The 25,409-nt window shown below is 44.4% G+C and overlaps 1 protein-coding gene across 3 annotated transcripts; it reads left to right on the top strand.

The window, feature by feature from the left end:
* Positions 1-11,983: 11,983 nt before the first annotated feature.
* Positions 11,984-20,090, top strand: LOC125415418 (protein EOLA1). 3 transcript variants are annotated; one of them, XM_087902720.1, is made up of 4 exons: positions 11,984-12,164; positions 12,439-12,574; positions 16,757-17,029; positions 19,529-20,090. In XM_087902720.1, the coding sequence occupies exons 3-4, from the start codon at positions 16,777-16,779 to the stop codon at positions 19,786-19,788; spliced, it is 513 nt and encodes a 170-aa protein (XP_087758846.1). In that variant the 5' UTR covers positions 11,984-12,164; positions 12,439-12,574; positions 16,757-16,776; the 3' UTR covers positions 19,789-20,090. The 3 variants fall into 3 exon arrangements, with proteins under 3 accessions (XP_087758846.1, XP_087758844.1, XP_087758845.1); XM_087902718.1 differs by lacking the exon at positions 12,439-12,574 and having other exon boundaries at positions 11,985-12,164; XM_087902719.1 differs by lacking the exon at positions 11,984-12,164 and having other exon boundaries at positions 12,316-12,574.
* The last annotated feature ends 5,319 nt before the right edge of the window (positions 20,091-25,409 follow it).

The following is a 25,409-nucleotide window of genomic DNA, read 5'->3' as shown; positions in this document are numbered from 1 at the left end:
AGCTGTGTCAGCTATGATCAGATTCCAATCCTGTTTAGAGACCACCATGCTAGGTCACCCCTTATCCATCTGTATGGTGTCAAGAGGATTAGCAGATAGCTAATTATATATTATATATTGGTCAAATATATAAACTATATAGTTATAATCACATATATTATATATTGGTCAAACACTATGTACCTATAACATATATAATATATAAGACCAATCCTCCAGGATGTCATAGCAGGCTACATACACAGGAGAGGGTGATAATGAGGCATCATTAACCTTCCCAGGCCAGAAGGTAACAATGAAGTCCTGCTCAGAACCCAAATTCCAGTCTTGACCAGAAATCACATGACGTTTCCCTGGAGATTCAGAGAATCGTGGAGGCCAAGTACAGCGATGAAGGTGTAAAGCCACCATTCACTCATGAGGCAATTCCCTCCTCTTTCCTCTGATGTGGCAGTGCCACAGGACTGCAGTTACAACCCAGTTTCAATAAGATCCCGAGACAGACAATATGACCATGTGCGGATTTCAACAGAAAATCACGTAGCATCAAAGGGCAGCAGTGTCTACACTGGAGATACATATTAGCACTGTCTGTCATGTGAACTGTCAGAAAAATGCTTCACTGAGCAACAGAATCTCACTTTTAAAGAAAGTAAGACGGGGGGCAGGAGAGACGGCACAGTAGTTAGCAGTACTCAGTGCTCTTCCACAGGACTCAGGTTTGATCCCCACACCCACCAGTTAGCTCAAAACAGTCTGTAACTCCGGTTCCAGGGACTCTGACACCCTCTTCTTGCCTCTGGGGGAACTGCAAGCATGAGCTGAATATACTGATATGCAGGCACAACATTCATACATATAAAATAAAAATATACAAATAAATCTTTTTGGAGAAATAAAAACTAAAAGACCTAGTCTCAGTAAATACTAGAATGTACAGAGAACACAACTGAAAATTTAAACTTAAAAGTATGACAGCTGGGGGCTGGAGAGATGGCTCAGTGGTTAAGCGCATTGCCTGCTCTACCAAAGGTCCTGAGTTCAATTCCTGGCAACCACATGGTGGCTCACAACCATCTTTAATGAGGTCATCTTTAATGAGTGCCCTCTTCTGGCCTGCAGGCATACACACAGACAGAATTTTGTATACATAATAAAATAAATACTATATTAAAAAATTAAAAAATAAAAAAATATGACAGCTGAAGTGTGAAGACATCATCAGGAGAGGCGTCAGTAGCAGCAATGGGTAAGCAGAGTGAAGACCCAGAGAAAATATACCGAGAAAACAAGAAGGAATTTCAACAAAGTTTGGCAGTATCTCAATAATCAAATGTATACCTAATAACCCTAGAAATCCCACACTAAATGATTCACCCTAAAAGAATGAGATTGAATGGTCACATACACTAAATAATAGGGCAGAGCTTCAGAGACATGTACATTAACTATAGAGATAAATCTAATGTCTCTGTCACAGGGTCTCCAGAAGCTGAGGGTGGCAGTACTTAGCACACTGCATGGAGCAAGAACAGGAAAAAGTACAAACATTGTCCAAAGACACCTTTCAGAAGCCGAGCCAGTCTGTAGCAGATCAAACCCAAATAAACCTATAGCAAAACTACACCAGAACACTAAGAACAAAGGAAAACAACCTTCGGAGCAGCAAAAGAGGAATGATCCTATACTGACATGTCTGAAACAATTAGAGATGGGCTTCTCATCAGAAAACATGGAGTCCAGAAGGAAGGTGGAAGAGGGAAGACCCTGAGGGGAGTGGGGAAGAAGTGTCTCCCAAGTTATCCACCCAGAAGGCAAAGCACCCTTGGTGTAGGAGTTCCTTCTGTCTCTGTGTTGCTTTCACTGGTTAATAAATAAACTTCATTGGTCTCTTGATAGGGCAGAATTTAGGTAGGCAGGGAAGATGGAACTGAATTCTGGGAGGAAGAGAGCAGAGTCTGAGAGAAGCCATAGATCTGCCACCAGAGTCAGATGCAGAACCTTGCTGGTAAGCCACAATCATGTGGTGATACACAGATTAGTAGAAATGGGTTAAATTAAGATGTAAGAGTTAGCCAATAAGAAGGTAGAGCTAATGGGGCACAGAAGGTGCTCTCTTAACATGCCTCTGATCACCCACTCACCCCATCTTTAATTCTTCACAGTGAAGTTGGAGGATTAGACCAGCAGATGGCGCTATGAGGAAATGTCCTGCTCAAGACAGTGGAAAAACACTAAGTACTGGCATTTCATCCAGCAAGAGGGCCTTTCTCCCATAGCTTTCTGCGAACATCATTTCCACACAATCAAGGCCACCCTTCCTTATCATCTTGTATCCACCCTGCCGCTCCTTCTGTTTAGAGGCAGTGGGTGAGGGGACTCTGATTAAATTTAACCTTGCCTTGGACACAGTGGCAGCTCAGGCCATGCAGTAGATGCCTTCTGACTTTGCAGCAGCAGCAGCAGCAGCAGCAGCAGCTACTCTGGCATGTTCTGAACGCAGCAGGAGGTGAAATTAGCAGAGTCTCTTGCCCACACATTGTCGTGGGGCTGCAGCTTATCATCTCCGTGGCTCTAGCGTCATGCTCAGGGTGCATCTGAAGCACACAAAGTTCTGTCAGAGGCTGACCAGCCAAATGAGCCCAGCATCAAAATCTCATCAAGGAAACAAGTGACTATTCACCTGTACCCAATGATCACTGTGAAACCCAAGGACGGACCTTAGTCCGGCCCACACTTCTGCAGGAATTGAAGCCCATCCGATATTCTGGCCCTCTCTGCCACCACCTTGCTTCACACATGCGTCTATTCCATCCTTGTTCCTCTCTCAGCCTCTCAAAACCATGTTGGGTTGGGCCTCCTGAAGCCCCACCTAACAAAATCCTCTGGACCTCACAAGCCAGCTGCAGTGGCCTCTCTTCTGTGAGGTCTTAGGAGCTCTCTGCCCATGAATCAGGCCCTTCTTTCTTCCATTCCTAACTCCTGCTCCCTCTGCTCAAGTCACATTATTGACAGATCAGGAGGACAACACAGTCGGCAGCCCTGTGGGCAGTGGGCAATGGAGGGGGCGGTATGTACCTGCAGGGAGCATCAGACAGGATAGTGCCCACTCATCTCTCTCTGTGTTGTGTCTTGATGCTGGAAGACATGCGCTCTTCCAGCAGGCTGTGCACATCCATGCTAACAGCTCTCCAGATGTGCTGCCTTGGAAGGAGTTCCCGTCCAGACAGCTCACTAACGCACAAGGGGAGGTGGAAGCATCTTCTAGGAAGTGTGGTCTGGGGGAAAGGCCACCATGGGGAAAAGCTGAACATGGTGTATGAAGAGTGCTGCTGTGTCCTGTGCTTCTCAGCCAACACTGACTCTCCTGTGTCCAAGCATCCCGTGAATCAGCCAGTGAGTCAGCAGTCAGTCATATGGACCCCGTGGCCTGCTTGTTTCATGTGCTAGAAGGATGTGACATCACCATCCAGACTCAACACAGTAAGATTTGTTCTCACCTGCCTGATTGACTGGTCAAGACTGTCATGCTGGGTCCCACCCTTTTCAATTCTTCCACTTCCTGTTATATCTGTGGGAGGAGGATCTAAATAAAAACATTGTTCTAGCTCCCGAGTCCTGGGCTTCCTGGATGACCCAAGGTGACACACCTGCTACCAGAGGTCTCTAGGCAAGAAGGGGTCCATTAAGGACTGCTAGAGATCACCACTGAATCTACACAGGAATCCATGAGGATTAAGTGGCATGCAGTTAGGCACAGGCATAACGTGGCTGCCCGGTAGCTGTACATCTCGCATTGTAAATTGGCTGTCCTGTGGAGAGGCAGAACATTTGCTGTTGAGGACATCCAGATACCTAGGACATTTCGAAATGCCAACTCCAATGACAATGGATAAGGGTGCTGGTGTCTGTGTTGCTATGGTGACCCACAGGAGATGACTCAGGGGCTTTGGTAAGGAATTGTCACTTCCGGCCTACAGTGCTCCACATCTCAGGGATAGGTATGCAGAAGAAGCTGAAATAAACCAAGCTTCTTATAGGTAGCTGAAGAACAAAGATAGCCAAGGTCTGAGGAACCAAGCAGGTCTGTAGTGTCAGGTCAAATGCCTGTGAAGCCTATGTCCTAGGTATAGGACGCTGACACCTGGTAGAGGCCTCTGAGTATTGCATACCCCAGATACCTCTGAAACTTTTGAGCCTGATTAATGCCTCCGCCTTTCCTATAAGATGTAGTAGATGCAAGCCACTTAAGGGAGAAAAACGTTGCATAATTATTCTCCCCCTAGTGGCCTTCCCTCACATGAGGTGACCCTACCTGTCTCTTAGAGTGTGTTTGCCCATCTAGGTTGAGTGTTAGAGTTGCAATGCTAATGCCAGGGTTGTTTTGGGTAAATCAGGAAGGGTCAGAGAAGCTGCTCCCAAACCATACTCAGAGGGAAGGGTCAGTACAATACGAAAAGGGCTGCACATAGTGAGGTAGGGACAGAGGTGACACTTGTAGGAGTCACTGGAGTAGCATGCTCCTGCATCAGTATGGGCAAGATATCAACACAGGATGGGAACAAAAGGTGCTAAGCAGGGGCTTTGCAAAATAAGGTGACTAAGGGCTTGGGGGGGCTGCCAATTGGGAAATAAGTCTCCAATCTCTGGCACGGGTCTTAGGGAATACTGAAGGTATATGAGTCTGGAAACAATAAACCTTATCCACACCAACCAGGCTTGAAAGGCTTCATAAGCACAACAGAACAGAACTGACCTAGGCTGAGGGAAGTACACTTCTGTAACTAAGCCAAACAGCCCTGGAGTGCTCAGAGGCCATGCTGCAGCACAGCTATCAGGAGAGAGGAAATCCTCTCCTTCCACCTGAAAGACCACATGAGACACTGTTAGAGAAACTCTCGATGTAAACAAAGCCTTTCCTGGATGTAGTCCCCTCCTCCTCCCACTCCCATTCTTCATAGCAACCAAAGCAAAAGCAAAGGTCATATGCAACACTGAAAACCACTGAGCAGCCAGGACCACAGCTTAGCTCTAGATATAGCCGGCAGATAAAATGTCAATGTGACCTCCTTATGGGTGCACAGAACATAAGGCCAACACCCCAGAATGGTCACTGAGAGAGAAAGGATGTATAAAGGCTGATACCCCAACAAACCAGCCACCACTCGGCATTGTTTCAGCCCTGTTCCCAGTTTTTAGATCTGTATCTGATGACTAGAGAGGGATTCAGGTCCCCAAAAGAGAGAATGCTGCAACATCACAACATGTAGATGCTTGAATGACCCCAAAGTGCTTCCCAAGTGACTTACAGCTGTGTCGTGGGTCATGAAACACCAGGAAAATGGGAATAATTTTACAGTGGTATTGAATGCCTTGTCCTATGTGAACTTTATACATGGTTTCTCAAGGAAGTCCATCTGAAAGATGGGCTCAGTAGAATCTTCTGTACTTACACTTCTGAACAAATGATGTCATTAAATTCAAAGTGAGATGATCCATTTCCTGTGAATTTATTTAATGGCCTTTAGTGCACCAACCTCTGAGTCATATAAAAAAATGAGCAGGACAACACAGTCACAGGCCATTGGAAGCCTTCCCTCCAGCATAACACATGGGTCATGTGTGAATTTCATGATTTAAATATTAGAAGAAAATGAATGGTAGCTGAAGAGAGCATCGTCTTAGAAGCAAGGGGATGAATGCCTCAAATATAAAGCTCATACAAGAGTTTAGCTACTTTCACGTAGCTCTGATAAAATACCATGGCCAAAAGAAGCTAAACGAAGAAAGACTTTATTGTGTGGCACATGGTTCTAGAGGAATAGACTCCTCAAGGTGTTGGGTCCAGGGGGGTCGCGCAAAGATGAGAACACCACCAAGTCTAATAAACCAGAAGCAAACTTTATTCCAGAAACCAGATCCTAGGAAAACCAGACGCAAACTTAAAAATAAAAATAAAAAATAAAACAAAAACATTGTGGGGCACAGAAGCTTATCAGCTAGTGAAGACCACAGACAGAGTTCGGCCTTCTGACACTGTGGTCCCTGACTAGTTTCTGAACCCACCTTTTATAGTAAGGGCACCAAGCATTAGGTCTGGGCAAAGGAATTTTTACAACCTTGCTCTGACCCCTTGGGTTGGCCAGTGGAGACCCTAAAGAGGGGAGTGAGTGCTAATGTCAATGGGTAACTAGGCAGCCATCATGAAATATGTCTCAGGGGAGATTACCACAAAAGTCACTAACTGCAAGAAAACAGATGCCTTTAGCAATTAGTCAGAAAAGGGGCTGCTAGTAATACTAGAAGGTTAATAAATTAGGATTAACTGGTTCTTAGGCTGAGAACTTAGAAGATAACAGAAAGCCTTTCACACTGTCTCTAGGTAAATCTTCAGATACTGACTGCCATACTTTACAACCTCCGTTATCAGAGCTCATTAAATAAACCATTGTATTTATTCACTGTCTCCTGGTACCTCCAGGTGTAAACTGGAGTCTTATGCCTCTCCTCTGGTGGCACCAGTTTTCCATAATGGAGACAGTATCTAACACAGAGGTCACATATCTCTGTCTCCTAAAGGTTAACTCAGTTCACATCTGTCGTTTATCAGGGATGGTCAGGACACTACTCTCAATTTGCAGGGAGAAGCTCTGGCCTTATAAATAAAACAGCCAGTTGCAACATGGCCTAAGCTGATGGAGGTTTCCCAGGCATCCGAGAAAGTAGCTCCTGTGAATGGTTGATCTGTGATCCGCTGAGAAAGTTGTTGGTAGTTTACTTAGATTCACAGCTTTATGTGTCTCTTCCTATATCCTAAACTTCTACATTCTAATCTTTGGTGTCTATATTTCTATTTCTATATTTTCATTCTTGTTTCCAGACCCTTCACATGGCGGGGAAGGCATGGCATAGTGGCAGGAGCAAGAAGCTGGCTGATCACATTTCATTTCAACACAGAAAGCAGAGAGAATGAAGCAGAAGTGTGATGAGGCTATAAACCATCCAATTTCACCCCAAGTTACACGTTTCCTCCAGCAAGGCTTGATGTCCTAAAGGCCCATAACCTTCCTAAATAGCACCACTGAGGACCAACTGTTCAAATATATATGCCTATGGAGGACATTTGTAATTCAAAACTCAACAAGCCCGTTTAAAGAAACTTAGAAGGTCCAAAGTATGCTTCCCCAGCCTGTTGCAGGCACCACAGCTCTCCAGTGAAGCAAAAGCAGCCTGCCACATCCTGCAGGGTCACTGAGATGCCACTTCTTCCCATCCACATGTAGTATGTGTGAAAACAAAACCTACCCAAGAGAGTGGAAGCAACCTGTTCATGTATAGGCTTACTGGGATAAGGCTTCTTCTTGTCTATATGAAATGTCAAAACCAGCAATAAATGTAGGACTCGGGGTAGTACCATATGATCTCATTTGCTTAGATGAGGAAGAAAGAAGTTTGTGAAAGGGAATCTGGGGAACCGGCCAGCACGGGATCAGAAAGAGAGGGGACACAACAGGAATGGCTAGAGAGAGAGAAAAAAAAAACATCCAATCACCACAGAGGCCCCCAGAAGGGCAGAGCTTCCCCAGCTTGTGTGGTCTCTAAGTGTGAGAGAGAAGAAAGGCAAGTCCTTCTCCAGGAGTCAGTGCCTGAGCACCTCCTTCAGGGAAACACTCATCAGCCCAGGGAGGCTCCTTCTGGGGAAACACTCACCAGCCATGGGAGGCTGCAGGCTCCAGGGACCTGGAATGGGATATTCATTAACATGCAAATATCTTTACAAGCACTTAGTTAATTCTAAGTTAAAAGTAATCCTTAAACAGAGGCAAAGGATCCCTGGGGAGGAAGAGTTAATAAGGTAACTGTGAGTCTCTACTCACAGGAATAACACAGAGACTTGGAAAGTGGTCCCCTATCATTCCAATAAAACAAGAGAACTGCACAGGGCGGGTGGGGGGGTGTGCCAGAGGAGGAAGCTGGACTGAGTAAAGAATATTTGAAGGGATGACAGACTCATGGAACCTAGGACTCAGGACAAAAGCAAAAACAAACCCTCTCAGGTAGAGGGCATCTTCATCCTGTAGTTCTGAGTCAAATAAGTAAGGGAGGTATGGTGGCAGCATTTTTTTGAGGTGCAAAAGAGTTAAGACAAAGGAGTTATGGGCTAGGACAGTGGTTCTCAACCTCCGGGTTATATTATGATTCATAGCAGTGGCAAAATTACAGTTATGAAATAGCAATAAAAGTAATGTCATGGTTGGGGTCACCACAATATGAGAAGGCCCATCAAAAGATTGCACTAATATTAGAAAGGTTGAGAAGCACCCGACAAGGAGCACAGGAGTTGTTAGGGAGCAGCATCGCCCTAGCAACTGGGCAAAGGCCGTATAATGTCAGTGGGGAGAGGAATTAAGGCTAATAAGGATGATCCGAGAGTGCTGGCTGAGTGCCCACCAGGACGCTATGAGAGCAGTGGTCAGGAAGGCAGGCTCTAAGGACAAGGTGGTCTGAGAGGAGTGGTCAGAAAGCACCTCATTCCAGGACTGGTAGCCGTCTTAGGGTTTCTATTGCGGTGAAGAGATACCATGATTATGGAAACCCATAACTGAAAAACATTTCATTGTGGTAGCTTACATTCTCAAAGGTTCAGTCCATTATCATGATGAGACAGAGCAGCACGCTAGCAGACATGGTACTTACATTACAGACATGAGAGTCCTGATGTTTTGACTTAGAGGCAACAGGAAGTGTTCTAAAGCACTGGGCATGGCTTTGAGGCATTTGTGAGACCTCAATGTTTATCCCCCACAGTGACACACATCCTCCAACAAGGCCATACCAACTCCAACAAAGCCACACCTCCATTCCCTATGAGTTTGTAGGAGCTAATAATATTCAAGCTACCACAGTTATGAATTGTTATTTCAAATGAAAGTCAAGACAGATAGACATTCTGGTGTCCAGGGGAAATGCCATTAGACTCTCCCTGCACCCGGTAAGGTGATTCTTCCAAGGCTTTCTAGATACTGCAGTAGAAAACTAACCTTGTACTTTCATTCCGGGGAACAGGTCAGGCTTCTGCTGTTCAATCCAACCCCCAAGGAAACTGTGTTATAGTGTGTACCCCACTCAATATACTCACAACAACATACTCTTGGGGGAGCTGTATGAATCAGGATAGGGAGCCCTTCTATAATTCTTCACTAGGAAACATCTACTTTAAGAATTTGGCTTCTCGGGCAAATTCCAGCTCTTTGACACAGCAGGTACAGGGGAAGGGGGGCAGTCCACATTCAGGGTGCCCTGGCTCATGATTTGAAACTGTTCCAAGCATGTGCTCAGGTGTCGGAAGGAAGCCAGCAGCCATCCAAAGAGGAAGAAGTCCACTAGGATAGGCCAACCCAGAAGAGAATCTTGACAAGCGGTCTTTAATGTCCTGACATGCTGTGCAGATTCTCTCCCCTTTACCTTGGAGAACGCAGGAACTCTTTCTCTCTCTAAGAGAACAGCTACAGTCTTGGGTGGCTTCCATGAATCTAGCACAAGAAACATGGGGATCCTTGCAAAATGCTACCAGAGCTGAGAGACAAAAGTGCCTAAACCTGGGGCATTCAATGGTAAAGTTGTGTCTTGAAGGACTGGGGCAGCTAAGACAGAAGTGAGATAGGTATTGCAGAGTATGGACACTGAGAAGTCCTAAGACACTGACCTAGTGAAGTCTATTGGGTCAGAGACAAGGAAGTGCACAGCATGGCCCTGATCCACACTAGAGAATATGGATGAAGAGAGCTAGGATTGAGATCTTGTGCTGGGACCCCAAAACAAGAAGATCTAAAAGAGTGATGGGGTTAGGAGAAGTTGTAGCGTAGAAGGCTGTATGTGGAGGATGGTTGGAGAGGAGCTATCCAGGACAGTCTCATCCAGAGGCTCAGGAGAGTCAAGCAGCAGATAAAGACTGTCCTCAAGAAGGAGCCCTAGGAACCTGGAAGAGGACACATTTCCTTAAGGTGCTTCAGAAGTAAGAACTCAGAGCTTGGCTGCCAAGTCCACACTTGAAATAAGGTTTAATAAGATCAGGGCCATTGGCAGTTTTAGACAGTATGCTTGGAGAAAAGAAAGCTGACTTCAGCCGTGCTCTGTAAGACTCAGCCTAAGGCCACCTGAGTCCCAGACAAAAATTCCTGGCCTTTTTACAGCACCCATGCTTTCTATGGTGCTCCCCTGGAAAGCACCCTCAGGATATGGTTAGGTCCCTAAGTTACCCCTTCCTTGTCATTTTGCCTTACTTAAGGATGTGCCTCACAATCTCTGAGTGTCTCCTTCCAATTATACCTAGCCACTCCCAAGCTTCTTTGACTGTATCTACCATGCTCCTCCACAGCCTCACCAGCATCTATCCAGCAACACACGTATCACTGCTCCTACTCAGCTCTCACAACCTGCTCTGCTACTCTTCCCGCAGCCCCACTCCAAATGCCTTACCTGGTAACCCACAGGTCTGCTCTGAACTTCTTCCTGTCCCACAGTACTCAACCACTAACAGCCTTACCTTGTTCTCCCGGAAGCCCCTCCACCTGTACTACACCACCCACTGGCCCACCCTGCTTCTCCTTCATCTCTGCCCCTGGCTATCCTCAACACCATCTGCCCTGTTTCTCCATTAGCGCCAGCCTACATCAGGTTAGAAGCCGAAGCTCTCTCCCTACTTCCTACATCACTGCTCCCAGGAACTCACCCGCAGTGGTCAGCAGTCACAGTGCAGTAGTCAAAGCTCCGCGTCATACTTCACCACTCTTGGCATTCCCCTGGTTCTGCCAAGGCCTTGCCCACCTAGGCCAGCACTCACTACCTTACCAATTACTCTCACTTCAGCATGCACTGCTCTTCCCTCCACTCCCAGTGGTCCTGCATCATACTGTATTGATATCCAAAGCTCCAGCACCACTGCATATGGCACCACCACTGAGAACCAAGCCTGTTTCTATTGAGACATACCCTAGGTCAGCACTTACAGCTAGCTGTACCCACCACTCCTACTTCAGCATACAGTCTAAGTCTTCTCTGTCCAGTGGCCCATAGTCACTTAGTAGTCAAAGGTCTCCCTCCCCTTCCATAAATTAATAACTACAGCCTCTTCCTGGTACTCTGTAGACCCTACAGGCCTGGGGCAACACTTGCAACACGACCCATCACTCCTACCTCAGCATGCACAGCACTGCCCACCGCTCCAACCTCAGCACGCAGAGCCCCGCCCACCCCCGGGCATCAAACATACGCAGTACCACCCATCACTACTAACCCAGAATGCATGCCCCACATGCCACTCCTATATCACCACAAACGCCCCCCTTCTCTTTCAGAGTTTCTAGGCCTTTATTATGTCAATGTCCAAAACTCTGTTCCTGCTTCGTACGCCACCAATCCCTAAATGGCCTCCAACCTCTACCTCAGCAAACACAGCCCCACCAACCACTCCTAATTCAGCAAGCACAGCCATTCCCTACTCCTCCCCTCCTGTAGCCCTCCATCTCACTTGCCAAGATCCAAGGCTCAGCTCCGTCAACCTATCTCACCGCTCACTGGCTGGTACTTTGAGGTCCTGCCCACCTTGCTAAATATTCAGTCTGGCTACCACTGTCATTTTAATATGCACAGCCCTTCCCTTCTCATTAAGTAGATCTGGGCCAAATAAAGTTGGGATCCAAAGTTCTGCCTTAGTAACCCGGTAGCCTCACCCAAGCAGGACAGTACTCACAACCCCGCCCAACTCTAATCACTGCCTGGCCCAGACTACAAGCACTGGCAATTCCCATCTGTTCCCAAGAAATTCTTTGGTGTAGAAACTCCCATTCCCAACTCCTACCCGGTACTCACAGCCCCGCCCCGCCCCGCCCCGCCCCGCCCCGCCCCGCCCCGCCCCGCCCCGCTGCACCCGACGCCTAACTTCAGGGCTCACAGCTCTTCCCTGGACCCATTCCAAGCCCCTCCTCAGCAAGCCTCTTCCGTCACAGTTCCCACCCCGCACCAGGGCACACTGTTCCTACTTCCGTAGTCTCTGCCGACCCGTCTCACTAAATACCCGGTTCCTTTTCTCACTTCTTTCCTTTCTCAGCCGCCTACTACAGACCCTGACCCAGCTTTATCTGCCAGATTGCTTTAAGAAACCGGTAAGTCCTACAACATATCCTAGCATTCAGTGTGGCTTACTGCTCAATTACGTAAGTCTGTGCCCTCCTATCTTTGATATATGAATGGTATCTGTAGTTCTAATTGGCTGCGAATGTTTAGGCACGTTGAAGGACGTGCTGTGCGTGCTTACGCAAGATTATGTGCACAGGATGCAGATTCGTCTCTGCGAGCCTTCCTCTATTTAAAGCAGTTAGAGTTAAAAAGTCCCAGAACACTGGGCGGCACCAGCCAAATGCTTTCCTTCCTTTCAAGCCAATGTTAGCCACCCACGCTTAGGAGCCTTTGGTACTGGAGGCCTCCTGGAACGTTGAAAGGCGGAAGACTTCTGTAAACTGGAGTCTGCTGAGTGCTAAGCAGTAACACTGAAGAGACCCACAGCAAAGGACAGGTAACCTCTGAGTCAGCCTGTGCGCTTTCCCCATCCAACTGAAGGTACCCCAGGCTCTGACTTCCCCGACTGTGCAACTTGTAACCCTGGGTCATCCCACAAGGCTGGTCTAGCTCGAAGCTGGTTGGTCTCTGCCTGCTCCATCTTGACAGCATCTCACTGTCTCTCCGAAGTGTGGATGCAGGCGGATGAACACCATGCTGCTCCACAGGCCCCGGACCCTTCTTACTTTTAGACTGAATTCACGGAGATCCCAGACTGTGAGGGGTGCCGATCTGTGATTTTTGATACTATGCCCGGTCTTATCTACCAGACAGAACTGAAAACACTGGTATTCGGTATATCTGAACATTTCCATGCAACCACATTCTGTGTGGCATTATTTTTCTCCTGTTAGATCATGTGTGCTTGGATTAATAATGGGAACCACTTGCAGAATTAACTTTCTACATTAGGTGGTCCTTGTCCCAGCCAGAAAGGGATTTTGAATCAATCTTTGAGTGAGAAGCATGTGTGTGTCCTCTGTAAGGTCAGCCCTAATTCTTATCTCTACAACTTGCTGCCAGTAGCCAATATAACTATCTTTTACTTGCTGTTTTCTCTTTATCTGCCTTCTGCTTGTGCAAGTGGAGAAGCAAAGACAAGGGAAAGCGGGGAACTCCTTCATCTACTGGGCAGGCTTGTCTGCAGTGCCCTAAAGAAGGGCACTCAGCTGGTTTCGCTGCAGGGCAGTGAATGAAGTGGGAAGAGAGGAAATGTCTGGGTTGGGCAGTCAGATTACAAGGGACCCTGAGGGGCCTACTAAAGTGGGTAGAGTCTGGGCTGGGTGGGACAGGAGCCCTGGGCAGGTTTCAGCCAAAGAATGAGATGATCTGCTGACCCCAGTACCAAGGTACTAAGCGCAGTGTGGATAGTAGAGGGCAGCAGGCAAGGTTCACAGCCCAGAACCTCCAAAAAACTAGTGCTTGGAGAGGCAGTGGATGGTCAGGGCTTGATAGGATAGGATGGGAGATGTTGAGGGAAGCATTCATAGGCAAGTGCTGCTGCATACCAGGCGGTGGGAGAAGGAAAGAGAAAGCATAAGAGCTACTACTATATCTAGGCAACAAAAATTGGACAGACTATGGCTGCACTTACAAATGGGAAGCCGGTGAATTTGGGTTCATAGAAGTTGAATTCCCAAGTCCAACAGCCTGGATCAGTCACCTGAGTAAGAAGGTGTGGGCCATGTCATAGGAGCTAGAGCAGGCCAACGAGCATGGAAAGGGGACAACCAGGGATGCTGAGCTATTAAGTGTTGTGAAGGCAGAGTTGCCATAGGCCAATTGTTCTCCCTATATGGTGCGGGATAATTGTCTATATTCTGTCAATCATGTTTTAAATAAATGCTGATTGGCCAGGCAGGAAGTATAGGCGGGAAAACCAGACAGGAAGTGGAGGCGGGTGATGAGAACAGGAGTATTCTGGGAAGCAGGAAGATCCCTCTGCAGTTCTGCCAAGATCATCAAAGAAACAAGATGTGAGGTGCCTCGCTGAGAAAGGTACCGAGCCATATGGCTAACATAGATAAGAATAATGGGTTAATATAAGCCACAAGAGCTAATAAGTAGCCTGAGCTAATGGGCCAATCAGGTTTATAACTTATGGAGATCTCTGTGTGATTTTCTTTGGGGCTTGCTGGCTGTGGGGAACTGGGCAGGACATAAACCTCAACAAGCAGGCCCCTCCATGTTACACCTATAAAACTAGGTTTGTGAGGAGCGTCCAGGATGGAGCACGAAAGGAAGGGAGGTCAGAGAATTGTGTGTGCAGCAGTCTTGTGAGATTTTTGCTGCGAGTGTTGTGTAAAGAAGGTAGGATAACATGCTCTTTGGAGGGATACCTTGCTCAGCCTTTGTCCCACCTCAAAGCAATATGCTAGACTTTGTTGACTTCCCATAGGAAGCCTTACCCTCTCTGAGGAGTGGATGGGTGTGTGGAATTGGAGGGAAAGATGTAGGGAATGGGAGGAGGGAAGGGAGTCGGAACTGGGATTGGTATGTAAAATGAGAAAAGATAGTTTTTAAAATAAATTAATTTAAAAATGTGGAAAATATTTATGCATTGTCATACATGAATCATATGGAGAAATATGGTGTGTTTATTATTTTTTCTCATGTCTATTCAATCATAAGTAACAAGATGTCCTTTGTTATGTTTATAAAATCTGAATTAGAACAGAACATTAAAATTAAGTAAACAATTTTTAAAGAGGTAGGGTAAGCCTGAAGGCATGAGTGCCTCGCAGAAGGGACTTCCATTGTGTGGTAAAAGAGGTGTGCAGACAGTGATTCTGAGCAAGAGCATGCTGGCAGGACAAACGCTCTAGAGTCTAGGACCTAGAAGAACACTGCTTTCTGGCTCACTCACAAGCTCATGTTTAGCTAGGTTTTTTGTACAGCTCAGGACCACCTGCCTGGGGATTAATAATCTAGACATTCTTCCACAGGCCAATCTGATGTAGAAAGAATATTAGTTTACAGATTGCAGCCTATCATTGGAAAAAGTCAAGGCAGGAATTTAAGGGAGAAACTTGAAGCCAGACCTGTATACTATTCAACATAGTATTACTTGTGACCAAGGAGCTCACTCAAGCCAAGGAACAGAAACCAAGAAGGCATGCTGTTACATTGCCTGCCTATAGACTCATGCTTAGCTAGCTTCATATATAGCCTAAGATCACATTCCTTGGTGTGGTATACTGCCAACAGTAGGCTGGACCCTCCTACAATAATTAATATTTCAAACTCCCCGCCCAGATGTCCACACTGGCCAATCTTATCTAGACAGTCCCTCAATTGACTCCCTTCTGAGGTGAGTCTAGGTTACATCAAGTTGATAGTTAAATCTAAGTAGGACTGTTAGTGCTGCCAGCCTTGACAAGCTGAAATATGATGGGAGAAAGGGATGCCTGGCACACTGCTTTTATCCTGGAAGGGCCATGTCATGTAACTGAAGGAGACCCATGAGACTATGGTTATATATTTTAAAAAGGGTCAGAAAGGCCAAAACCAGAATGGAGTGGAGGGGCAGTTCATGGGTAGACAGCAGAGCCAGGATGTAGCCCTGTGCTCAGTGCCCCTGTTTTTCCTGCTGCCACAATATTGAAAATGGTCACCTTTGGCTCTGTCTGCAGGAAATGTATTCTTGGCACTTCATGCAAATGAAAACTGGGTGGTATGCTAAGACTGAGCTGAGGTTCTGACTTAATGTCCCTGGCTCTGTCAGTACGACCCTATTAGTTTCTAAGGCACAGTGTGTCTCTCACAAGGAACACACAAGACTGCAAGGATCTAGATAGGAGATGTGCAAAATCAGGACATTGCCACCCTAGGCCATTGCTTTCTCACTCAGCATCTTTTTTCCCTTGACTATACTAGGGTCCCAATAGTCATACTGACTCTGCTGAGTCCTTTGAAGATACGATTCACTATCCAAAGATCCTGATCACCTAGGAACTGGAACATAGAAAGTATATGAGGATTGTTACCCTAGTGCATAGTGTCATCATTTGTTTACTTAGGCTCAGGTCATGGGTTGCAACAAAGTGCTTGAGAAGCATGACCCCCACAGGACCCAGGAGGAGACATAGATGAGGCTACTCGAGGTCAAAGGGAATTCCAAAAGTAAATCAAGTTTCCATTTCAAGGATTGGTGTTCAGTAACTCTGATTGGAAGTGGGAAGTTCCAGTCCTATATGACCTATAATGACAGGGCCAGAAAGCAAAAAGTATTGTACAGTGACATAGACAGGAAGAAAAAGACGAAAGCTTAGACTGTCACTCTGTGCTAAAAAGCCAGCCTACTCAGATGTAAAGCCTGACTAGGTCAAGATGGCCTTCCCTCCTTTGTGTTTCCCTACAGCTCAGTGACCTCTGTCAGCACTGATCACGCTATTCTCATGGTACCTTTTTCTAGCTATCTCCATTCTATTCTGTGAGCTCCCCAAGACTACGTGGACCATGCATCATCCTAATTGCAGCCATTGGCATTGGGCCTGACATTGAGCAGGGCATCATCAACCTTAACAAGAAGCATGTTGAGTTCAGTGATATTTCAGGGCACATAGGAAGCCTCTGGGGAAGGTGAGGCCTAATGAATGTGAGCCTGGAGAGCTGAGCTGTGATGTGCTTCTGTGTTTAGGCACAAAGACTCTGAGGAAAATGAAGTTTCCCTGCCTCTCCTTCCGGCAGCCCTATGCTGGTTTAATCTTAAATGGAGTCAAGACTCTTGAGACCCGTTGGCGTCCCTTGTTGAGGAACCATCAGAAATGTACCATCGCCATCCATATTGCTCACAGGGACTGGGAAGATGATGCCTGGCAGCAGGTGCTGGTAGAGAGATTGGGAATGACAATGGCGCAGATTCAGACCTTACTACAGGAAGGAGAAAAATATGGCCGAGGTGTGATAGCTGGTAAGTGAGGATGTACCAAATAAGAAGTAAACAATTGATACACGATTCAAAATAATTCAAAACATGCTTTGTTTTGCTTTTAGCTAGAGGGTATGTGCTAAAGTTTCTAAGCAGCCTGTAACATGAAGGGCTGGCTTGTTGTCCCTCCCAGTACCCCACAGCCAGCAAGCCCCAAAGAAAATCACACACAGGACTCCATAAGATTATAAACTGATTGGCCCATTAGCTCTGGCTTCTTGTTAACTCTTATAGCTTATATTAACCCATTATTCTGATCTATGTTAGTCATATGGTTTGGTACCTTTTTCAGCTGTCAGCTCACATGTTGCTTCTTCGGTGATCTGGGCAGGAATGGTGGAGGGAGCTTCCTGCTTCCCAGAATTCTCCGGTTCTCATTGCATCACCTCTACTTCCTGTCTGATTTTCCCACCTATACTTCCTGCCTGGCCAATCAGTATTTATTTAAAATATGATTGACAGATTACAGACAATTCTCCCGCACCACATCCCCCTCTTTTTTTTTTAAAAAAAGGAAAATACCCATAGTCCATTTGTTGGGAATGTGGGCATAATCTTCCAGGCTACTTCCTGCTGGTTGGGGGCGCTGATGATCTTATAGAGACCTAAAGAAAATTTAGAGTTATAATCATGTCCTGACTGGAGTATCCTGTGAGTTGTGATCATCTCAGGCAGCAGTCTTGAACCTGTTCTGGATGAAGAACTCAGACATCTGGGCCACCTGTTCCTACTGGAGATTTCTCAGGTGGTCTCCCTTGGTCAAACTGGATTTTTCTTAACTCAGAATGAATCCACAGCCTCTCATTTTCTGCGGAAACAAAAGCAAAATCTTTTCTCCAAAGTAACATACCTTTTGACTTCAGTTTTGAAGCCAAGGTATTTTCAAAATACCTATCTTGGGTTAGTTCAGCAGCATTTATAAACAAGTCTTTTAGCAGCTGTTGCTCCTTCCTCAGCATTCAAACAATTCAAAGAGAGCATAATAGCATACAGTATCAAGATTCTCTGTGTATTTTCCATCTTTATGTGGCTTTATTTTAACCTCTATTCCTTTTATTTTTACTTTTACTTTTTGAGATAGGTTCTCTGTATATCTTTGTCCTGGAATAACTCTGTAGACCAGGCTGTCCTTGAACTCACAGAGATCCACTTGCCTCTGCCTCTCAAGTGCTGGGATTAAAGGCAGGCGTGTCCTACCACACCTTGAAGTCACAGAGGTCAATCTACCTCTGCCTCCCAGGCATTGGGATTAAGGGTGTGTACCACCACACCCAACTACTTTCTTTCTTCCTTTTTTACCCCAAGAAATTTAACCTTTAGCCTGCATATATTTTTAACACATAATAAACCATTTAGAGGTTTTTCCGTCTTTGAATCTCTCTTTACTGTATCTCTCTCTCTTTTTCTGACCACATGAGTCTAAAACTGTGGCTTTGACGGCTGGATCTAGCCCATTCCTTAGCTTTCCAGCCTCATGACAGAGGTACTGCTGGAGCCATTTTTATTGCCACAACTCTGTGGCGTTTCAAGGTCCCTGCCAGCAAGCAAGCTGCAGCATTCTGCTCACAGATCACACTCAGTTGGACTGCCTGCCTGAAAGAGTCAGAGTTTGCCCTGGCAGGACAGCCCAGAAAGCCGCATTTTAAAACAGCGTGGCTTTTTTCCTGCTACAGCTGAAAACCGAAAAGCATGTGTTCAGCTTTTCATCAACACCATTTAAGTATTTCATGGCAGGACCTCTTAAAAACGCTGCAGAATTTTGCAGCTAAAGCTGAGTCAGGAAGCCTCTCTTAGATGAGAGTGCTTGCTTGCCTCTAGCAAGCAGAGCAGACCCAAGAAATTGGAGTAACTAGGTTGGTGTACATAGGCCTGGGTCCCACAGATTCACATAGTTACTCTTGATTCTAGGTCTCAGATCCTGTTTATGTTGTGTTCTGAAAGCCTGTGTCAAGTCAGTACCTGTTTGTAGTACTGGATTATTTGAGCATGAATATATGCAAAAGGCATTGCCTATGACAGTTCAGCATAGGCGCTGAAAAAGTGGTGTGCTGTCTAGAGGAAGGCTGCTTTCCTGAGTCCTAATGCCTGTCAAAAGGACCCTGGGTAAGACAGCAATCAACATCTAATTCAGTCTCCTGGTGACCCAATTAGGAATCTTATTGACTGTAGGCTTCCTGTCTGGGGCTGATGCTCTTTCAGTAGATCAATGCCAGCCTTAGCAGTATGCTAGAATCTGACTGTCACTTAAAACAGGAGGCACAGAGGACAAGCCATTCTCCTTTACCTCAATGCCTGTGGCTGCCTCACCCAGGGTCCCTTAGTTCAATTGGTTATGTCCCCAGTATTCAACAAGAACAGTTCCTATTTTCTGTCATTGGTGACATGTTATACCCCATCAAATGACACTGTAGTGACCCTGCTGTCATAACAATAACCTTGCTGTATAGAAGAGAATGCATCTGTTTCTGTCTTTGTTCCCAGGACTTGTTGACATTGGAGAGACTTTGCAGTGTCCCGAAACCTTAACTGCTGATGAGGTTGTCGAACTGGAAACGCAAGCTGTGCTAACCAACGTGCAGCAGAAGTACCTGACTCCGATTTCAAACCCCAGATGGTTACTAGAGCCCATACCTAGAAAAGGGGGAAAAGATGTATTCCAGGTGGATATCCCAGAGCACCTGATCCCTTTGGGGAAGGGTTGGAGCAGTGAATGCTCTAGAGAACAGTGTCAGGAAAACTAAATAATAGCCCTGTCATTAGTCCATCAGAGCATAAACCTCTAAACGTCAGGGGGACTCTAAGCCCCTACTGCCATGCAGGCTACATCCCACTCTGTGCTGTTGCCAGACCCAGACTGCTGTGCCATCAAGAAAGGGGATAGAAGTGAGGACACCCCTCCTGTGGTGGCTCTGGCAGTGAACCCACAAAGCTTCAAGAACCTTGGCCTTAGGGAAAAGGAAAACTGCCATGAAATGACTTTTTGCTGATGTTCACCTTAGTCCTACTGTTTTCTGAAATGCATAAATAAATGTGTTGATGATAAGTGTTTAGTGTCTGGACTCCCTTTGCCCTTTCTCATGTCAAACCCCATGCAGCATATGAACAACATGCAGGGACCATGTCACAAGTCTGGAATCCGGTCCTGAGTCAACACCAATGCACTGATAAATCTGTGATGAAGAGGAAATCAACAGTGGCCCATCCTTGTTCTTGTTCTGTGGAGTTTCTCTCAGGCAATAAAGAATGGGTGTCACCCAGCTACTTTTTACCTAGAGAATCCTAAATATTACTCAGGTAGCATGAAGTTTAAGTGTTATGTGGTAGTTTTTATCTTGTAGCAAATTTTTAAGCAAATGCCCTACTTGCTATGTAAACTATGTATCATTGAGTTCCAAGAAATATTAGTCATCCTTTGGCAAACTGACAGCCAGAGTTGAACTTCAGAAAATTCCTGGTAACATTGACTGGGGTCGGGGACCTGAGAGAACACAGTCTCCTGATTTGAGATACCTAACTTGTGTGAAGTTACTCTGATATAAGCCATATCCGTTTGCCTGCTATAAAATGCAGCTGCTTCTCATGAGAGGGCAAGGTGAACCCCAGGGTGTGGAAGACAAGGACACAGAATCAATGCAGATGGTTAGATAGCACATAAATTCTAGGGGCATATTTAGGATTTTAATTTACCACCACAAGATCTGTATTTAGCAAGAGCTAAAATTGGCTTATTTCCAGGGGGAAAAAAAGTGCTGATTTTTCTCAGTCCTTTGTGGCTTGCGACTTCATGGACTTTTTTTGTTATTGAATAGTACACAGATTATACACGTGTTTTCTGAGTATTCCTTCCCCCCCTTTTCCTCCTCCTCATTATCTCCCTCCTCCTCCATTTTCTTCCTCCCCATCCTCTTCTTCCTCCTCCTCCTTTTCCTCCTCAGTCAACTCGCTTAGGGATACAGCAGAGAGGGCAGCTTTTAGGATGGAACGGCAAGTGTTGTATAGAGACATCACATACCCATATCTGAGGTGCCCCGAGGAGCTACTGTGCACATGCCCAGTCCCTTCCATATTAAGAGTAGCCAAAGGGGAATCTCTATCATTCTCAGATGTGCCCTCTTCTCGTGGACCACTTGTCTCCTGAAGTGCAGAGTTGTCTGGGGCACTTAAAGGGTTGTTGCTCTTTTCGCATGCACAAGATGGCAGAGTGGAAAGGGTCAGTAAGGCTGAATAGTGGGGCTGTTTTACTTTTCTGATCCTTAGGCAAGTTTTATTTATTAAAATACAAATGAAATGCCACTACAGGGATCTACCATATCCCTTGCCGTATCTTACAGTAGGAAGGGACTGTGGCTGCTCCTCTGCTTCTCTGATCTTTCAGGTGTTTACACTGATTTCTGACTCCTGGTTTTATTGATAAGATTAATTAGATTTACACTTTGCCTTCCCTTTAGGATCCAGTCAGTGAAGAATGACCTCCAGGTTCAGGTCAAACTTGTACATGAGCAAGGATTCCAGAGTACAGGAGAATATATACATATGTGTGTGTATATATAATATATACATATATATATATAATCAGCAATATTCATTATATATCATATGTAGTATATGATATGATATATAATTATACATAATATAATCAGCAATACTCATATATTATATGTATATAAATATATTATATATATTACACATGCACACACACTCACATCATGACAGGAAGACTGCCTGAAAAAAGAGGTGAAGAGTCAGCAGTAAAACATGGGACAGCTAAATTCTAAAGAGCACTTTTTCCCCTTGAGATGCTTTGTTTGCTTTTGTTTTAGTTCTTAGAATGAATTGCTAAAGCACTTCAAAATGTTTTTATTTTCATTCTAAAAAATCTGTCCTTGTTTCTCTGATAAATTTCCTGTAAATTTAAACACATGTGAACATGTAGGTAAAAAATTTAAAGACATATGAAGCCCAAATAAGTTCCCGATTAATAGATTTGCACTATGAAATTAGATTTAACAGATCCACAGGCTAAACTGATTTAATTGTAGTTCAACAGCCTCGAATTTCTGGTGAGTCTATTCCAAAACAGACTTGGGGGAAGGGAACAAAAGGCAAAAATAAAATGTCAAAAAATAGGGATAAAAAGATCCTAAAAACAAAATGTGATGCCAGTGCTTAAGTTTCTTTTGTGTCATGATGTTACAGAAAAAAGGAAAAATTTATTTGATGATACCGTTATAAAAATCACCAACAATGGCTCCCACAAGTTTAATTGAGCCAAATGCCCCTTCTACAGCAGGGTACTTTACAGACAAATGGAGAAAAGACAAAACAAAACAAACAAATAGAAACAACAACAAAATCATAGCAGCTGCAAGGAGCTGGAGGCCATGTTGGTCGGTGGTTGCTTTAACTCTGGAAGGTTAGCTAAACCACTAGAAAGTGAGGAACCTTGTGTGTATGTGTTTTTTAAAGATGATCAGAAGAGCAGTGGTGGCTGAGAAGATTGGAGCCCCAGGCTGCTTTTGCAAGACACAGCAGTCCAAGCCTAGGTCCTGGACCCACCTACTAGCCTCTCAAAAGAACAATTGCAGGCCTGGGGAGCCACAGCCTTGGTGCAGAGTAGGTGGGGCAAAAGAGCCTGAGAGGGATAGGCAGGCACTAACTCAAACAACTTCATGACAGAAATTCTAAAACATTTCTCACCTTCCAGTCCTTTTTCTGCTCTCACTCCTGCTCTCCACTTAATTTCTACACATCTGGTCTTACCAGTTCCAACTTCTAATTCTGAACACTCTTTTGGATGCAAATAATGCAAAGGAGCTTCCTCTCAATCAAAACAGAGCAGCTGCTTCTGTCAAAATGCCCTGTGCTGTTTAAGCCAAAGAACAACTCTAGAATATGGAGTTTGGTCCTCCCATTTCATATTTAACATGCTTTTTCTCAAAATGTTCTTTAAAGCCTTCTCCTGGGTCAAACCATCAGGCTGATCCTCTGGCTCTGTGACAGGAAAAAAGAACAGAGCAGCCTAAAAGATAAAATAAAGTCAAAAATAAAGACTAAAATTGAGCTGGTAACATTTCCTTAGAGATTTAAAAATTATCATTTCCCTCTCTTCTTCAGCCACCATAAACTACCTATGACCCCAGCTTTTCATTTAAAAAGATATTTATGCTTTATTTTAATATTTTGTTTTAATTTTGATAGTTTTTACATGATACATAACATTTACATAGTAATTTTAAAAAATAAAACTTTAAGATTGACAACTTTCAACAATAACAATAACAAAAAATAGTTAACAATTGCCAGTGCTTATGGCCCATTCTTTTTATCCCAGTACAGAGGCAGAGGAAGGCAGATGGTTCAGTGCACAGCCAACCTGGTCTACATGGTGGATTCCTGGATGGCCAAGGATACACAAAGAAACCCTGTCTCAAAAAACCAACCCAACCCAACAAAATGTTACAGCTGTTGCCAGAAAGGAGCTGTTAAGATAGACTCTGCAGGATCTTAGTTACTTAAGTAGATAATGGCTTGGAACAGGCCTTTCCAGCCAATTTTATATAAAAAGTAAAAAGTGGCAAGATTTATCTTGATGACTATCAAATCTCATGGTATTAATAAACAGAAAAGGTTATGAGGATAATTTTGGGTTTTTTTTTTGAGACAGGGTTTCTCTGTGTAACAGTCCTAGCTGCTCTTGTAGAACAGGTTGGCCTCAAACTCACAGAGATCCACCAACCTCTGTTTCTCGAGTGCTGGGATTAAAGGCGTGTACCACTACCACCCAGCAAGATAAAAATATTTAAATAAGAATTTATATTTAAAGAGTGAAATGGAAATATATTTATAAAATAAAAAATAAAAAGGCTTTTTTATAAGTTATAAAGGTCCAAATAAGTTATTTAAGGTATACAGAGGCTGGATAAGGTATATAAGGTATATAAAAAGTAAAACTTAATGATAATACATGTTAAAGTTTATAAGTTCTGTGATTACCAATTATAAAAACCTGGCTATAACATATAACAAATTAAGGCTTAAAAATAGCTGGCTATTATAATGATAAAAAGTAGCAGACTGGTGTAACTGATCTTTCAGGCATTTCTCATGTGGTACCTTGCACTGTTCTCTTTAATGATACTGGGACATCATCAACTATCCTTATTTGTTTGTCATTGGTGGGTCCATATGAATGTATTCCTGTCATCTGAGTGACCCATAAGGCTTATGGATTTGTGGTCTAGGGGGGATTGGATATACAGTTTTTCACATGTTAATTCTTTTATTACTTGAGTGTTCTAGTTTCTAATAACCCACCAGTTGTTATATAAACAGGAACTGCTCGTTAATTTCCCAGCCACTCAGACCAGAAATATCACATTGAAACTGTATTAATTATAATACTGTTTAGCCAGTGACTCAGGCATATTTCTAACTAGCTCTTATATCTTGAATTAACCCATTTCTATTAATCTGTGTATTGCCACGAGTCTGCGGCCTACTGGTAAGCTTTTAGCATCTGTCTCCTTCAGCAGCTACATGGTGTCTCTCTGACACTGCCTACTCTATATCTCTTCCAGCCTGGCTATATTCTGCCCTGCTATAGGCTGAAGCAGCTTTATTATTAACCAATGGTAATAAAACATATTCATAGCATACAAAGTGGAATCCCACATCATCTTCCCTTTTCTGTCTAAATAAAAAGGATGGTTTTAACTTTAACATAGTAAAATTAAATATAACAAAACAGGTTTGAGCAAGAGTTAGTTACAATCTTTAGTCTATTTGTATCTGGAAATTTTCATATCTAATTAATCTTTTATTATAACTAAGGGAAAACTATAACTGTCTTCAACTCTTTAAAAACCCCCAGAAGGATATAATATTATCTAACCAAACAGGAAGTGTTGACTGAGTTTTCTGTTCCACCAGATCCCACAGTCATTCAATCCCAAAGAAATACACAGATGTCTACATTAATTATAAGCTGATTGGCCTATTAGTTCAGGCTTCTTATCTACTCTTATAACTTATATTAACCCATAATTCTTGTCTGTGTTAGCCACGTGGCTTGGGCAGTCATATCTTGCTTCTGCTGTGTCTGGGTGATAGACACATCTTGCTTCTACTGTGTCTAGGTGATAGCTACAGACTCTTTCCTGTTCCCACAATTCTCATTGCCCTACTTCTATTTCCTGCCTGGTTGCCTCATCTATACTTCCTGCCTGACTACTGGCCAATCAGCGTTTATTTAAAAGACAAGCGACAGGGTACAGATCATTGTCCCATAGCAAGGAAGTGCATTGTAAGCAACTTCCAAAGTTGTAGAATTGACAGAGACATTTTGCTGCCTGAACAGTCACCC

The sequence above is a fragment of the Myodes glareolus genome, chromosome X (genome assembly GCF_982192425.1).
Source record: "Myodes glareolus chromosome X, mMyoGla1.1, whole genome shotgun sequence".
NCBI lineage: Eukaryota > Metazoa > Chordata > Mammalia > Rodentia > Cricetidae > Myodes > Myodes glareolus.
This window is presented reverse-complemented; position numbering and strand designations above follow the sequence as displayed.

Bases quoted from the DNA above. Each gene is read 5' to 3' on its own strand.
- LOC125415418 (XM_087902720.1), top strand. From the start codon at position 16,777: ATGAAGTTTCCCTGCCTCTCCTTCCGGCAGCCCTATGCTGGTTTAATC. The intron at 17,030-19,528 runs GTAAGTGAGGAT...CTTTGTTCCCAG, and splicing joins TGGCCGAGGTGTGATAGCTG to GACTTGTTGACATTGGAGAG.